Source organism: Polyergus mexicanus, unplaced genomic scaffold, assembly GCF_030449975.1.
Source record: "Polyergus mexicanus isolate NDT 795.1 unplaced genomic scaffold, iyPolMexi1.0 SCAF_7, whole genome shotgun sequence".
NCBI classification, from domain to species: Eukaryota; Metazoa; Arthropoda; class Insecta; order Hymenoptera; family Formicidae; genus Polyergus; species Polyergus mexicanus.
Genome location: NW_027223327.1, coordinates 11,780,416 through 11,798,031, shown reverse-complemented (window position 1 = coordinate 11,798,031; position 17,616 = coordinate 11,780,416). Strand labels below are relative to the sequence as shown.

Here is a 17,616-nt window from a genome sequence, read left to right as displayed (position 1 = left end):
AATATATATTCCGCGAAGAAAAACAAGTATTTGGTACAGTACTTTTCTCGTCTTTACGAGAAAACGAAACGAACGAAATGACGATTGCACGGTAGATGACGAGGTGTTGGCGAGGATCCGCGAATCGACCGATGCAATCCGGGATCGACGTATCCCGTCTCGATGGCGAGCGGATCCATCTCGTCCTTCGACATTTCTTCAAGTTCCTGGTTCAAAGACATCTCGCGCGGCTCGCGGCGCATATATAAGTCAAAACCAGATTGCGAGCAAGGTGCATAGCCTGAACAGTCCTTCAGGCAGTAAGGAGGCACATCAAGCATTATGCAGGCACTGGTAAGCGCAATCTGTTTCAGCTCATTCTTCAGTCTCTAAATAAGTCTTCTTACGTCCTTTACTCAATTTTCTTATTTCAAGAGATACATTTTGTCTTTCTTGCTTTCTACTTTTTTAATTTCTGAAAAGTGAAACACACAGCCAAGCAGATAATTAATTATAATGAACGATGTTTCATATACATTGTGTGGACTAAAAAAAATTAATTTCTTTCGCGAATTAAATTTTATTAAATGAAATTTAATTAGTTATAGAAACTAATTCTTTTTGTTGATTGATATTAATTAATTAATTATTAGATTAATATTTAGATTCTTGTATATTAATATTCTCATGTACGCACGAAAGTCTCACGACGCATTAGAAAATTATTTTTTTAACTATTATGTGCGATATTAGAAGCGAACCGAAGTCTTGATTACAGTTGTTAAATGGTGGGAAGTCCGTGCACGTCCGCGAGAGTGATACATATGTATTGTATATACGTGGGCCTTACAATTTATTTGCAAGGGTTGTGTTTGCGCGACGCCTGCCGGGTTATTTGGTTTTTGTCGAGATATAAAAGCGTTAAAAAATGTATGCGCGTGCTTGTAAAATCCATGGTTCGCAAGAGTGCGATCGCTGTGCGCGTTTTATGGCGGCCAAGCCTTCTCGCTAAATGACACTCTTATCCAACACCGTATAGAACTCCCCTCTGTTTTTCGTTACAAAAATTTTTTCTAGTCAGCTTTGCTCGAACCAGCGCGTGCTACAGCTATTTTACGGCTGTTTATTTAACGTTTATAGTGATTTAAATCATTGGGTACTATCAATATCACACTATAACGCTTTCGAAGAATTCTAAAGTTGCTTATTTAAATATGAGCACAGACACCAAGCGTTTTGTTTTTCAAAAAAAAAGCGTGTAAACGCACTGGTCGTGATTTCTGAAATTTTTCATTATTAATTTGAACAAAAATTTTTATTCAATGCCGATGTTTTAATATTTTATTCAATTACTCGTTTAACAGTAATATATGAGATATTTATTAATGCGACATGTTAATATTTTTTTATATAATAGAAGAGATTTAGTCATTACTTTTTATCAGTTATTTTTGTATTGTATTTGCTTCTTCATTGCTCTCGATCTCTTTTTAAATTTGCCAACAAATCGCAGCTATAAATTTACAGACAGAAAAATTTGTTCTCGCTCAATTGTACTCACATCCATATATGTAAGACGCGTCGCATGGACTGGTTTAAAATGAAAATGTAGATCGCAGTCGTTGATTTTTTTTCGATACTACTTAACACGTAAAGGGACGATCGCGCTTTTTTCTCCGCTGGTGTCTGTCGTCACTTCTTCAGGCCTTATTGGATCGTAAAGAGAGACTGAATCTCCCGAGAGGCTCATGCAAGTATATAAGCCCACTTCTCTCTCGCCCAACACGTGTTGTCCCTGCGCTGCCCGATATCGGGTGTAAAATTCGTCGAACATTTCGCTGGCTGTCCCCTGTGCGAAATGTCCGCTCTCATCTCTCATCCGAGGAGATACTCTACAATCCCCGATGCAATTCTCGCGCCTCTTGAAAAGGCGAATCCGAAAACGCACGACTAGATAGTCGAGCAAATAAATCGACTATCGCGCCGATCGCATTCGAGATGAGCGTCCCGAGGATGAGCGCATTCGCGATTCGTATTGTTCTCACATGCACTCCGGATAAAGCGCATTCGACCGAACTTTCTGCCATGCGGAGCGTACAAACGTGCGTATAACGAATATCGCATCGTACGCGTATTGTTGTCTCTCCCGCCGCAGTCCGATATCGATTAACGGAATATCGCTCGCGGGAATTGCAGCCGAGATATCGTTCTTTAATCCCGAGATGATCGTAAGGATGTCGGAATCTCTTATCGGCGAATGCGATAAACTTGTCGATATAGACGGAGCAAGCGAAGAAAATATCGCTTTACAATTTTATTCGGAAAAAAACTGCATTTTTTTCTGAAGAATTTAAATTTTGATTTCGCTGTAAAAAAAAAAAATGACTGAAACTTCAGACACAATGTCTGCAACTTTTTTGCAGACACACCGTCTAAATTTTCAGACAGAATACTGTCTGAATTTTTAGACACGCTTCAATTTTCAAACATTCTTTTGGACTTTCGGAAAATCTATTCCGATGATTAAGGCAGATTGTCTAAAATTTCTTTCAGGCATCCAAAATTTAAACAAAATTTAAACAAAAATGTGTCTGAATTTTTAGAGTGTAGATTAAACTAGGAAACAGTATATATCGAAAACGATTATACATACTTTGTTTATTTCAACATTGGCAGTTTTCGCGTATTTGTGGCGAGAATAAGAATGTCATTCTTCTCTCGCAGATTCCAGTTTTCGCGATCCTCGGTGTGGCGACAAGCGCGCAGCTGACCCTGCTGCCCTACGCTTATCTGGCGAATCCGCTTCCGGTGTATCATCAGTCGCAGGACACGCGCATCGGAGTGCACGCATACAGTTACGCCGGCGGCCCGTCCGCCAAGGAGGAAGTCCGGGGTCTCGACGGGGTCACGCGTGGCTCCTACAGCTACATAGATGCACACGGTATCCTGCAATCCGTCTTCTACGTCGCCGATGAGGGCGGCTTCCGCGTCGCGGCGACCGATCTGCCGTTCGGGACCGGTGAGCAAGTCCTGTTAGCCAGGAACGTCCTGCAGGAAAACGCGAAGACCACCACCATTGCGGAAGAGGTGGAGCGCACGACGAGCCGCAGAAAGCGCAGTCTCGAGGCATCGACCGATAATCAAGATCGGACAGAGAATCCAAGTTCCCAAGAAGATCGGGACTCGGCGAACGCCTCGCCGAAGAGTTCCCAGGAGCTTCCAGCGCAAGAGGAAAAGACCGAGGCGGGTCGTACCAATCGCGATACTACGGCATCCGTCGTTGCGCCTGTTTACGAACTCTCAGACTCGATTTTAGTCCCGAGATTGATCGGTGCGGCAACTCCTTCTCAGAGCCGCGTCGATGTTCGCGATAACGTTCGTCTAAAGGCCATTCAACCCGTCGAGACGATCGGAGTCTTGTCGGCACCCTCTTACGAGACGGTGATCCTTCCAAGTCAAGTACCTCTGGCGATTTCCCATCAGAGCCGACTCCAGGCGCATGACAATCTCCGTGTCGAGAGACCGGAGATGCTCGTTAAGGACGCGACTCAACCAGAGATGTCGGCGGTGGCCGCGATCGATCTCGCACCGCTTCCGGTCCTACCCGCCCTTCCCGATTACAATCAGAATCGAATCCAGCTTTATAAGAATCTCGGACTAGAGGGTTCGAATGCTAAGAACACCGTCAAGCTCGACGCGGTGCCGTTGGCGATTGTCGAAACGCCGATCAAGAGCCCGGTGCCCGCGGTTCCGACTATCACCAAAGAGATACCGATTGTCACCGCCGTCTCCAGTCAGAGTAGAAGCCAGATTCATGGTAACACCAAGCTCGAAGCAGCTGTACCGATCGTGAGCGGACCTACCGTGTACGTGGCAACTTCCTATGCTCAACCGATCGCCTGGCCGATCTTGGCAACTCCCCTCGCTCAATCTTCTCAATATCGTAGTCAGATACACTTGAACGGAAAGCGCGAGTGGTGACGGAATAAGGATGTCGACCGTGAGGATTTGCTACATATTTATGAGGCGCCTTATATTTATTCTCACGATACTTTTCGATAAACTTGGTTGACTCGATTCTCTTCACATCTTTATGTCTCTCGTTCATAAGCAGTATAATATTTTTTAACTTGATTCTCTTTTCACAAGATAGATTCGAAATATAAATTTATAAAAATTTAAAGATTTTATAGATATCTTTTCCAAATAATTTTAATAATTGTAATTTATAAATTATCTTTTTTTTTGCGGCTGTTAAAATTAATATTGCATAATATTATATATGTTGAAGGAGATATTTTATCGTAAAACTTTGTTTGATCATAAAAAATATTATAAGTCTTTATCGTTTAGAGATTAAAACAGTTTTAAGCGGATCAGTCACTTGCAATGTGCTAAAAAAATTCAAATAAGACGATTAATAGCGAGAGTTCTACGAGCGACTGATCGATAACAAGTTTGCTCATAGTAGCTCGCTCTATGGACATCATCGTTGTTATTATTATTGTTTGTTCTTGCTGTGTCATTTTCCAATATAATACAAGCCTTTCTAACATTCTTGTATTAAATTATTATACGATAAGACGATTCATACAATTCATGAAAAAACATCAATGTCAATCTCGTGTGTATAAATTATTTTCTTTCATATATATAAACATTTAAGACTAGTTTAATTAATTTTTTTTTGCATAATGTTCAATTCATATAAGAATGTAAATTGAACTGTCTGGCTTTATCTAGCAAGAATAGTGACCGGAAGTCCTTGCGATCTTGCAAGTCGTATATCCGCCCGTACGTTTATTCAAATTGCGTGCATTGGAAGAAATATCGCAGATCGTCGCGGATCCGAATCGCGGTTTTAATTAGTCAGCACGTCAAGCCCGATTCGTTCCTTTTCAACGTACGCGAAATTTACATCACGATCCTCTGCGCGGCTGGTACATACAATATATTCTCTCGTTACTCGGCTCGCACGGCGACGATTTGTCGCTCCACGCCCAAGATGGAACGGAAATCGCGACCTTGACTTGGGATTCTTACACCGTGGCGAATACATTACGGGGATAAACTTTCATGCGCAGATATCGCGTATTCGTTCGAGTAACGACGAGATTAACGGGGATCATGGATCCCCGCGCGAGAGTAACCCTACGCACTTATACACGTCTTCATGACAGAGATTTTTCCGAGTCGCGTGTTTGCACATGCCGGAGAGAAACATGCGACGGCATTATTTTCCACAGGTGGTACGGAATTTCTTCATGCACACGCTTACTTGAGTTTTACGAGCGTGATATACGCTTTACAAAGATGTGACTATCGAGCGTTTCGATTTAAACAAGCCTTGACTTCTAAATCATTTCAATTTCCGATTCTTAAATTTCCAATTTCGGGAAGAGAATAAAAGAATCATACCTGCAATAATATATTCTACTTTATAATTATTTCCTTGTTTTTTTACGTATGTTAAAATCACAATTAAATCTAAACAAATACGTTATTAATGTTATTAAGTGTGTGTTATTAATAATAATATCTTATTATTATTATTATTTTTTTTTTTTTCTAATGAAATGAATCCCATTGCTTCTTCTCTATTGACTTTTTTAGAATAATTCTCACAGTTATCGAAATCAAAATTTATTATATTTTATACGCGTCAAACTATCAATTGTCAAACTATCAGATACGAGATCAGACCTTGCGTCAGGCCGTTGTTGCTTTCTCGAATTACAAACAGTCGTAATTGCACATGATGCGATATGCAGACGTTGATGCGTTTGTTTCGAAAATGCCTTCGAGAGAAGGTATTCATGATATGCGCCGTGAATGTATATATATATATATGACCGTTAACGAAACGAGGTCCGGGGATTAGGGCAACGATCGCGCAGATAAACGAGTATTCCAGCGGAAGAAGATCGCGACTCAAGATTCGAATCAAATCCGATCGAGAGACGGAATCTGCGACGAAATCCGGCGTAACATTGCTCTCGTTACGATTTCTCGAACCCGTTCTTTCGACTCGATCCGCGCGGATTATTTTCGCGCGGATCGTTGCGTACGTTGCGTGGGCATAACGGATGGTCCGCGAGAAGGTCGTTGAAACGCTCCGTAGTAGATTATATCGGATCGACGCATTACGAGCCGCCATTACGTACACCCAAGTAATATCCTTTTATTATCGAACCTAGTGTCGCCCTTCACGTATTAGCTTTAGTAAAATATCGTATAAATTCTTTTCTTTTCGCAACTCGCGCGCACGATTAACTCGCGCGGATATCTGTAGCGCGAGAGTGGTAAATGCAAAATAATAATAGTCACCGTAAATCACGCGTGGTTTCCCAATATTTCTATTGGGACTTGGGGGGGATAAATGTATAAATTTTACATATAATATATTACATATATGTAATAAGTATATAATTTATACTTATTATATATATATATACATATATATATATATATATATATATATATATATATATATATATCTATATAATTCACTTTTATTATTAAGAAATATTATACAATATATAAATTTAAGAAAATACAGCCATATATCTATTTGAAAATTAAGTTCGAGATATCACAAAAGGAAGCAAAATTTTTCGATTCTCCTACCGTGACGAAATTCGAGTCACGTATTCATTGAACTTGTACAGCTTCACATACGATATCGAGATCACTTGAAAAAAAAAAAAAAAAAAAATCAGTTTTCACCCGTACGAAGCGATCACGATGGATCAAGATGGAAAACGTACAAACGGACAGAGGATGGACGGAAGAAGGTGGAAAGGGATACGACGATTCACACGCGCGATAATAGAAACGTCCAGCGCGTATAGCGTCTATACGTAGGCATCCGCGATGATAAAGGCAGCGCATACGTTAGCTCGCGCCCGCGCGCGGATAACGCACGGTCCGCGGATGGACCGTGGCCGATAAACGGCGGATAATGATTTCCGAGACGATTCGACCGAGTATACGCGTATGTAGGCTTTTAGATTATATTCGCACTTCGTGTCACGCGAGAGACGCGATAACGCGCGCAATATTTATTGTCCGAGATTACGTTTCCGCGTGCATTTACCGAAATAGAGGCCGCCGATGGCGCGTAAACTTGCATCCCTTCGAAATGACTAGACGCGAACTCGCTGAAGACCTACGATAAATGTGCTTGGATATGGTCGACTCGGGGGACACTCGAGCAGTATTGAACAAAATTTGGTTTAATGAAATAAAAATAAAACACAAATAATAAAAATTATATAAATCAAAATAATTAACAAGGGATCTTTTTTACTAGTATAATATAAATTTATCTTTTATTTACTGATATGAGAGAGAAAATGCTTGTGTTATATAAGTAATCGTTAAATTATTCTCTCATGCTGTTTAACGGAGAATATGCTATTCATGCATATATTATACATTACATAAAAATAGCTCGCGTTAATGAGACAAAAAAGAAACGATTTCTCCTATGCTACGATCTCCATAGGTCTAGCGTACGATACCAACGATATGAGAAAATTAATCTTACGTGCACCTTGTCGCAGACAATCTCACGTCACCATCTACGTGCGATCCACTTTTCCTTATCTGGAGCATGAAAATTTCGCGAATCAGTTATCTGCTCTGGACGGTAATTATACTTTGAATCACCAGTTTCATGATGCCCATTAACGTTCCATATCGATTTCACAAGTCAAATATTTGTTTCATGATAAACAAAACTAAATTATTGATCGTAGTAAAAACCATAGTAGATTCTATCACACAAGTCTCCCTTAAAAAGGAAAAAAAAAAAAAAAAAAAAAAAAATTGATATCGATATTAATAACATAAATTAAAAAGGAAAACGAATTTTTTGTAAAAATCTCTTGCAATGATTTAAATTGACATATTATTTATAAAGATCGAAAAAATATCTTGAACATGAATTGTTCTCGAGACTCTTTATACTCTTTATATTCTCGGCATTTGTAGTACTTCCGAATATACGCGTAAGAATCGTTGTATATCTATACTCTAATAATAAATAGCAGTAATAAATATTTTGCGACTCTAATGAGATAACTATACTTACGATGTCGATTAAGCCGGGATATTATTTATAATAAGGGATAATCGCGCTAATACGGCGGAATACGATACTTATTAAAGTATCGCGATCAATCTTAATTGATCGGCCGGTCGTTTCTCGCGGCTAGCATGCGCAACCTTGCACCGCTCTTATCGTTACGTGCGCGCGTTAAGGCCTCTTCTCTCGTGGGAGGCAAGCCGATAAAAGGCGGCCCGGAGTAGCCGGGGTGCCCGGGCAATCAGCAAATGGAATCGTTAGTTAGTCCCCGTAATCTTCGATCGGACGTTAGTTCCTCCTTGTAGTACACGCTCGCGGCCAACGATCGTGATTCACGATCGCGTTCTAGCCACGCTAGATACCTCGTACGCACGCGTGCTACGTTTATCGCCGTCGACTAATTAGCATATTATTTATCGACCTTTTATAATTGCCCGCGCGAATTTTCGTACGCGAGAATAACCGCGCCCGGCGATTTACGTCGGGAGCCTAATTTGATTATGCTTTCGAGGGATGATTGGTACGGCCTGTACGTTGTCGAGCTCTAAGAAGAAAGAGAATTTATCGGAAATCGTATTATCGTGTTCTATCTTCGAGCGCATCCCATGTTGTCGATATATGTATATCCAACGGTATATATAATTACGAATATTTTTTTTATCTTTTAAAAATGACTTCGCTGACAAGAGAGAGAGAGAGAGAGAGAGAGAGAGAGAGAGAGAGAAAGAGAGAGATGCACAAATATACGGAGATATCGCGATTCGCGCGAGTTATTTAAGCCGCCTGTCACGGCTGTCGGTCTTTGGGAAAGATTTCACGGGTCGCGCTCGTAAATCAGGCTGTTCCCAACAACGCGAAACCGCCTTTACTGACGCGAACAGACGGCGAAACGGACCTATTTATATTCGATGTCGTCGAGGCGGTGTGCGCGTTTCATCCGGATCAAAACTGGCGTTCCACTCCTGCTGCAGCGTGTGCAGTGATGCGTGGACGGATGAAATCTGGAAAAATATCAAAATGTATTTATATATAAATTCAAGGAATTGATAAGAGAGATTGATAAAAAAATGTACGATAGAAATTTTGTAACTGACAGTAAAATTTTTACAGCAGCAAGGAATATTTTTTTATCAAACTTGGTTTAATGTTTTTACACATCAGAAAATGCAAATACGATATATATATTGCTGCAATGTTCTGTGCAGTATGGGTTAACAAAGAAAGCATTCATTAATAAATATTTTGTATCAAGAAATTTCCGTTATAAATGCATATATCAACTGACATATTATACAGAGCATTGCAGCAATATTGCAGCAACATTGCAACATTGCTGCTACAATGTTGCAATATTGTTGCAATGTTGCTACAATGTTCTATGCTGTATGGGAATAATCCATATTTTATCGGTTTTTAGAAATGGAAAAATTGTACGATGTCGAGAAAATTCTTGTTAGGCTGTACCACTGTACGCGACGAGCGAGTCAACGATCTCCGAGGCGGATGCGCAAGAAAAATTTGTTTTACCGTAGAAGGCGAAGCCGAATATCCTATAAATGTGTCTCGTGAGTGAGAGAATACGAGAATAACATTATGTACGAGAAATATATGGATACACCGGCTGCAGCATACGTCGTCGTATCAAAAATTGTATGACACGCATAAAAAAATGATAAGGGGCCCACGAGGGGATATCACATTCTTCGTATCAATGTTTGGTAAAGCTAAGAAACCGTTCAGTTGAGAATAAAGAGAACATATTTCGCCATCGAGAAATATACTTGCTCAATAAGCAAAACGTAAGAGACGAGATACGTAGTTCGTATGTAAACAATGAGTAAAAGGTATAAACGTCGGGAAATGTAATATTTACTAGATGGTTGATGGACATTATGTACCCAATGATAAACGGACATTTTGTGTGTACACAAAGCTGTATACTTAAAAGCTTGTCTATTACAGTAGAATTGCTGCCCGGGTATTGATCGGCGGAGATAAAATCACTACTGAAAAAACGCCAATAAGAGATATAATAAATTATGCTTCAAAATCATGAACCGCGACGGTTAAAATATCTTATTATAAAAATAAGAAAAATTATAATAAATATAATAATAATTATAATAAATGATAATAAATTAAAGATTGTCACTTCTTTTCGGCGTAATTTTCTTGAGAAAAATTTTTACTATTTTTAAATATGCAATTTAATTTCGCGAAATTTTATAAATTCAACTTAATGGTACACTGTATGGCTAATAATGAGTTGTATTACCGTTGTAGTATCCGATGCTAGCAGCTTTATCACGCAATTAAAATGAGATCGCTCTATTCATCTTTGGCCGCGTTGTAACTCCGAGTTGCAAATTTTTCTTTACGGCGCTATCCCGATTTAGTTATTCAGATCGTGCATCAATAGGCGTCGTTATAAATCGTGTATACATATATGTATATATTCTATACTCGCCTTGCGACAAGTTGAAAGAAAAGGATCGACGGTCTCGCGCTGCTCATTTCGTCATTATTCCGGGAGGAGAACTTTTACGAACGGAATACGAGAGAGTTTGTAATACCGAATGCTAACTCTTTCCAAAGTAGGAATAAGTTTCATTTGTAATTAAGCTATGAGAATATCAACGACGATTAGCGCGACGTGATAGTTGTTCGCGTGCGGCATTGAAATCATTGTTGACGGGTTCGTCGAAGAATGGAGCATTTACGACGGTAGCTAAAACGTTTCCAGCTTCGCGAAACCGAACGGCGACACGAGGACGCGAATTCTGTGGGTGCCAATTGTGGCTTGTGTCTTTAAATAGCTCGAAAGGAAGCTACTCGAGAAGTTACAGAAGGAAGCAAAAAATGATAGTTGTACATATTTTTGTTATTGAATATAAAATATTACTTTTGAATATTAAATATTAAAATTTTTATTTCTATCTTTTTTCTTGATAACAATTTTCTTTAAATATAATAAATCATAGAAAGAAGAATTGAAAAGTACATTTAATAAAAAGAAGTTACCAGTTAGTGTTTGTGTTGCTAATTGAAACTATGACGAAATTAGAATTCAAAATTACACTAAAATGTCTGATCAATTTTATTGAGAAGCAAAACTGATCTTTTAAAATTCACCCTAAGATAATAGATTTCTCTCCCACTTTTTTTCTTCTTTCTCTTTTCTTACATAGCGAGGGAATTGATAGTTACCGTTGTTTTTGTTCCGCGAGGGGTTGATTTAGGATCACTGCTGTACGCGTCGTCTTCTCGTTGTATTCTCAACAGTATTGCATTGCCGTATGTATGTGCGGTTAGATAGTTGGCTCTACGAGTCTCATTTAATACGAGATGAGAGAGAGAGAGAGAGAGAGAGAGGGGGGAAAAAAGGAAGAGAGAGAAAATGCCCGTTTAGTGCCAATGTCAAAACCAACGCAACACCGCCTACATGCTCGTGTGTTGTCGGCGAAAGAAGGCTCCTCTCATCGTCGGCGGCAACTTGTTGCGCGGGCGAACACGTGAGTAATTCCATTGGAATTGATGAACTCGTTACGCTCATATCGTTCCCTTACATCGTCGGATTAAGCGTGCCGGTCGTAAATTCGCGGCGGGCGTTATTTATGCGATCGGCGGCGCGGAGGGGCGACTCTCGTATGAGGTGGCTCTTGCGGTCATCCCGGACCATCCCTAAAGAGATGCCACCTCTCGACGTCAAGCCGGTATCGTTTCACTCTCGCCGCCCTTTAATTGCATTCGCAGTTAATTGCGTTCGTTTCTACTTCGCCGAAGATCGGCGCCGCCGACGATCTTTGTCAGCCGTGAATGCTACTTTTAATCCCTTGGCGCGTTTAATCTTGCTCCATATCGTTGAAAGCTATGCTTTTATCACGACGGATTAAATTAGATGCCGAATTTAATTTTTTCGTGCCGAAACCTTCTACCATATGTAACATACACGGTCTAGATTTGCGATGAAGTCGAAAAATATTTCACATATAGAGATCTCATAAATTACTTCTTCATTTATCGGATTCTCTGCAAAGAAAATAATTTTTTGAAAATTCCTGCGACCACATAACTTTCGTTTTATCGACTGATTATTATTTATTATCGATATTCTAAGGATGAATTACTTAGATTTGATTCAATGGAAAAACGATGCCGCGTGAGCTACTCTTGAGAGAGATTCATCTTGGCTACGTTTAAGCGTGTTATGGCGTTGCGTAATAGCTAGTATTTGCATTGGTATGCGCAAGACCATCTCTTTCGTTCATTACATGCCCTCCAATGTCATTTTGTAGCTCGTAATCACATGTGCGTATATTGTCTTAGCGTTGTGACAGCACGAGGCGCAGACTATTACGTATTTGGATAAGTGAATACGGAGTAACTAGCAATAATGCACTCAGAGGTAATGAAGATCCGCATAAATTACGAGCGTATCTTTGATTAAAAACGTAATAAAATATTCAAATGCAACGATAACAAACTACCAAAGGAGCAGCATTATCAGTTGTAATCCAATAATAATTTTAATGAAATGTCAATATATCAATCTTACAGAATTCGGAAAATTTATTTAAATAAGCTGTTTTATATACACAAAATACAATAATATATACGAAAAAATTTGTGTCCATTGATTCTTGAACATTTCTGTTAGAGAATTAATTTTAAATTTGTCAAAGAGATTTTATTTTTAGATAAAAAATAATTTTTGGATGTCTGTAAAACTTTAAGTGTCATACTGGCCGCAAATCAAATTTATTAATTTATATACTTATTTAAATAATATCAGATCAACAAATAAAGTCCACTCAATATCTGCTGCGAGGAAGAGATTTAAAATCCGGTCGACTAGCGTGAATTATCTCTCTTGCACAACATCGCTTTTATTACGATATGTATTTGTTCTTATTACGCGAAAAATGCGCAACCTTGGCGGGTGCGTTCGGTACACGGAATGCGGGAAAGATCGACACGGCTCGTATTCAGCGCCAATAAATATTGATTTATCGGTCTGGAAATCGAGCGCGGGGTGATTTGCGACCGCGGGCAACAGGCCCGGGCTCCTAGGGCTCCGCAAGCGCGCTCCGTGCCCCGTAGGGCCCCGCTAGGGCCCTGATACACGCGAGATGCTAGGTGGGGAACCACCGTAAACCTCCGCGCGCGCGGCTGATCCACGGAATCCTATATAAGAGGATGCGACCGAGAGAGCTTACACTCTCACATCCGTTACCTGACTCTCATCGGGATTATCCTGGACGAGCGAAAAAAAAGTCGCGATCGAGGGAGTGGAGCCACCACCACCACCACCACCACCACCACCACCACCACCACCACCACCACCACCACCAATATCAGTTACGATCGATCGACGATTCATCAACGGTCTGATTCACCCGAGGATAATCATGATAATCGTGAGTGTGAATGTCAATTTTACATATCGCCAATTTTCCCACTTATCGAGAAATTAAAAAAAGATTAATGATAGTTGAATATAATTTATGCTCAATATTTCAAGATTACCAAAGTTTATTTCATTAACGCTCTTTGACAAATTTGAAGTTAATTTTGGGGGAGCTTGTAAAGAAGGGGAGAGGTTTCTCTAATTTAATTTCGTGTCATGTCTCTTCATGATACAAGAATAAACTTTTAACATTTTACTCTTGTTCGATAAATAAGGAGAATAAATAAAACTAAAGTTTTACAAAATTCAATTTACCGTGTCCCGAGAAGAATTTTTCAAAGTTAAAGGAAAAAATACTCAATACATTTGCAACATTATTCTACGTCATCTAATTATTCGTGCATATTTTAAGGAAAAATTCCATATTAATGTCAACCAACCGATCTTACACCAAATATATCAAAATTAATATACGCGACGATAAACTCAACATACCCTGTCCCGGTAATAAATATTGATTTGAAAAAACTGCGAGATATGGTTACGATTATTTATTAACGATCAAAGCCCTGGATTTCTCGTTTCTTTTATTTACAGGCGATTTTGTGCAGTCTCGTCGTCGGACGAGCCATCGCTTCGCCGATTGCCAACGTCTGGCTGAGTCCGATATCGGCTCTTTCGCCACTGAGACAGTTCCACGTACAAGACGGATCGGGGTCTTATCAGTATTCCTTCACGGGTCCCCATCATGCCAAAGCGGAATCTACTTTGAATGGTATAACAAAGGGTGGTAAGTTTTACTTTCATGCATTTTAATCATACTTTTCTATTGTAATATTATCATAGAATTTCTCTAGGACATCTAATATTATTATTATATTGTATATAAAGCAAAATAATATATATAAAAATAATACATCATTGTTGTTATATAAAGTGAAATTTATTTGCCATGCCAATGATAAATGCGATTCGCTTTCGTGATGCATATCGCGAATGCATAAATGGAATGCATTCTTTTGCAAAGTGTATTATAAAAGGAGCATTACCAGCCTACGTTCACGAAAGAATCTTTCGCTAATGCTCGCTAACATGACGTAAGAAAGACGCCCATACACCGCATGTCCGTCTCTGCAAATTTCCTCGGATGACAATCCTCAGCTTCATCAGCGCAGTTGCGTGTTTGCGAATCGCTTGTCTCTCGATGTAACGTAATGACTCACGATATGCGCACGATGCGCATACAATGTAATATAAAGTAAAAGTGTATATAATTACTGATAGAATATCTATCTCTAATTAATGTTATTCCAAATACAAATTAATAGCGACATTTATGGAGTAAATGATACGTATTAATATGGTAAACACAATATACATATAATTTATATTGCAATTATATGTGTCCTAAGAGCGTTGTTCGATATTTCCTAGATAATACGATAAGTACTGTTTATCAGAGAATATTATCTTTATTCTGCCTTCAGGATATTCCTACATCGATGCAAATGGTATTTTGCAAACGGTCTCGTACACGGCAGATGATCAGAACGGATTCAGGGTCAGCGCGAGCAACTTGCCGCAATCTCCAAAAGATGAAACGCAAACGATACAAGACCCGCCAGAAGTGGCCGCGGCGAAAAGAAATCATCTCGAGGAATTGCAGAAGTCGCAACAGGCCAATTGGCAGGATCAGAATCTCTTGTCGTATAAAATCCTGCCATCGTACTTCAGTTTTGCTCAAATCCAGCAAGATAGAAATAGCAAAACCGAATTGAATACGCGAGAAACACAAGTAAGTTGGAGCTTTACTAATATTTCAATCAAAGTTTGATTACAAAAAGAGCGACAATAAAATTTGCGATCGCATGTTCTTCTAAAAACATATCTAGAAAATTTTTATGGAAAATTTTTAATATATTACGATTACAACAAACTTATCACAAGATACGCATATAAATATTAATTTTTTGTATAAATATAAAATTAATAAAATTTTTCATTATACAAATATAAAATAAAATAATAAAATAAGTTATAATTGCTTTATGTTACGTTTTATAATAAAATTTTTACGATTGATTATTCGAAATATAGATGGTGTAGTAAAATGTAGAGTATCGGTTTTTTTTTTTTTTTTTTTTTTTTTTTTAATAAGATTCAGAAATTTGCAAAGCATTTAAAAGATCCTTGCGGATAATATTTTAAATAACTCAGAAACTTTAAAAATTAAAGAATTTTTTTTTATTTTTATTTTTTTTAGAGTACCAAGAATCCGTTCTTGCTGACAAGATCGGAGGCGGAAAGAATCGATGTCCCCAAGCCGGATCCAAGTCTCTCGAAGATAACGCCTGCGTCTTCGAGCGTCACCACCATCTCATCATCACCTACCTCGGCATCATTAAAGGAAAGTACGCTTCTCAAGCGCGACGAACAATCGCAAACGTCTTCTAATCCGAATGCGTTGCAGCTGGGAAAGTTTGTACCGCTTGCCACCAGTATCCAGAGACCGGTAGCCGTGCCTACGTCCTACGTACTTCCGGTGATGCCTTATAGATTTCTTCACAGCTCGCTGCATCACACTCAGGACTCCCTGGGCCAATATGATTACAGTTACACCGGAGACTCGAGCGCCAAAACCGAATCCAGATCACTCGACGGTACCACCAGGGGAGCCTACAGTTACATCGATCCCAATGGGATTCTTCAGCAGGTGCATTACATCGCCGATCATAATGGATTCAGGGTTTTGGCAACTAATCTACCCGAAGCGAAATGATGAGCTGTAGAAATATTTCGCGGGGCGTAAAGCGTTCGTTTGCTAAAAAAAAAAAAAAAAAACGCGAAGTGTATGTCATGTATATAAACGAGATGTCAAAACACGTTAATACCGTATACAATTTCCATTTTTGTATTTTTGTATTTCCAGTATTTTTCAAATACTGGACTTCAATCCCGCGAAAAAATTTATTTTTAAATTTAAAATTGTAAGAAAAATAGTAAAATATTCCTGTAAATTTCGAGTATGCCGAAAACTCATTTCAATCGAGAGATAAAGCACGAAGAAATTAAATTATGATGTAGCTGATGCATAATTATTCAATTGATTTTATTTTTATAGCCGAAGGGAGTAAAAGAAAAACATACCTTTAGAAAATTCATATACCATACAAATACGTTGTCTCGTGTAATAAGTATCGGTGTTGGGAAAGATTTTCGAGAAAAAGTAATACGCGAATGCTTCTCGAGTTTGTTCGATAATTATTCTCGTAGAAACGTGAAGGAACGGACTTGATTCGTATTCGAATATCCTCTTAAGACCCACTTAATTTTTTTTAAATTATTTTATATTATTATAGATATTCTACTTTCCTTAATACGATTAGTCTTGAAAAACGTAAATATATAATGTCATACTTTTAAGATTATTAGTATATTGCGCTCTTATTGATCATATTTCGTAAATACAAATGAAAGATGCATCTTTTACTATTGTCTCTGTGTATCCTCCTGTCATTTTATCGATTCCTTTTACATAGCAATTTCTATATGAAATAATATTAAACAGACTTGCATATAATACTTGCAGTTTAATATTTTTACATGTATAATATTTATATATTTTTATTATGTAAATAGAAATAAGTATTTTGTGTTCTAAAAATGTAAATTATTAATTTTATAGATTTGGAGTTATCCATGTTCTTAACACTTTGTAACATCTTTGTATCTTTAAACTTAAAATATTTCGAAGTTTCGATGGAAAAGTTTCGCTGCTTGTAAATTTTCGAAAAGTACTTTTACGGATTTGTTTGTATCTAAGTTATAGAAATATCAAATTTCATTATTTATTTCAAGGATAGACAATATGTTTATTCGTATTCAAGAAACATGCGCTTGTATATTTTGGCTCGATCGATCATGTAACGAGAAGGGAAACAGCTGCGATAAATGCAACGCGTGTAACTCTCACTGTTCAAAGCGACATAACACATATACAATACGTTCCGAATAATTGCAGATCAACTTTATCCATATGTACGACTGTCTCATCAGTTTGATACGCGCAAGATGTAGAAACGGGACTCTACGATAATACGAATGACTTCTCTTATATCGTAAAGACTCGACGGGTTATTAC

At 38.4% G+C, this 17,616-nt stretch overlaps 2 protein-coding genes across 2 annotated transcripts; both read left to right on the top strand.

Moving 5' to 3' along the window:
* Window positions 1-159: 159 nt before the first annotated feature.
* LOC138934618 (uncharacterized) lies at window positions 160-4,663 on the top strand. The gene is made up of 2 exons (XM_070298570.1): window positions 160-333; window positions 2,704-4,663. The coding sequence occupies exons 1-2, from the start codon at window positions 322-324 to the stop codon at window positions 3,958-3,960; spliced, it is 1,269 nt and encodes a 422-aa protein (XP_070154671.1). The 5' UTR covers window positions 160-321; the 3' UTR covers window positions 3,961-4,663.
* Window positions 4,664-13,137: 8,474 nt separating this feature from the next.
* On the top strand, window positions 13,138-16,918 carry Cpr16 (cuticular protein 16). Its single transcript, XM_070298529.1, has 4 exons — window positions 13,138-13,485; window positions 14,073-14,265; window positions 14,963-15,270; window positions 15,739-16,918. Exons 1-4 carry the CDS (start codon window positions 13,477-13,479, stop codon window positions 16,252-16,254), a joined length of 1,026 nt encoding a protein of 341 aa, XP_070154630.1. The 5' UTR covers window positions 13,138-13,476; the 3' UTR covers window positions 16,255-16,918.
* The last annotated feature ends 698 nt before the right edge of the window (window positions 16,919-17,616 follow it).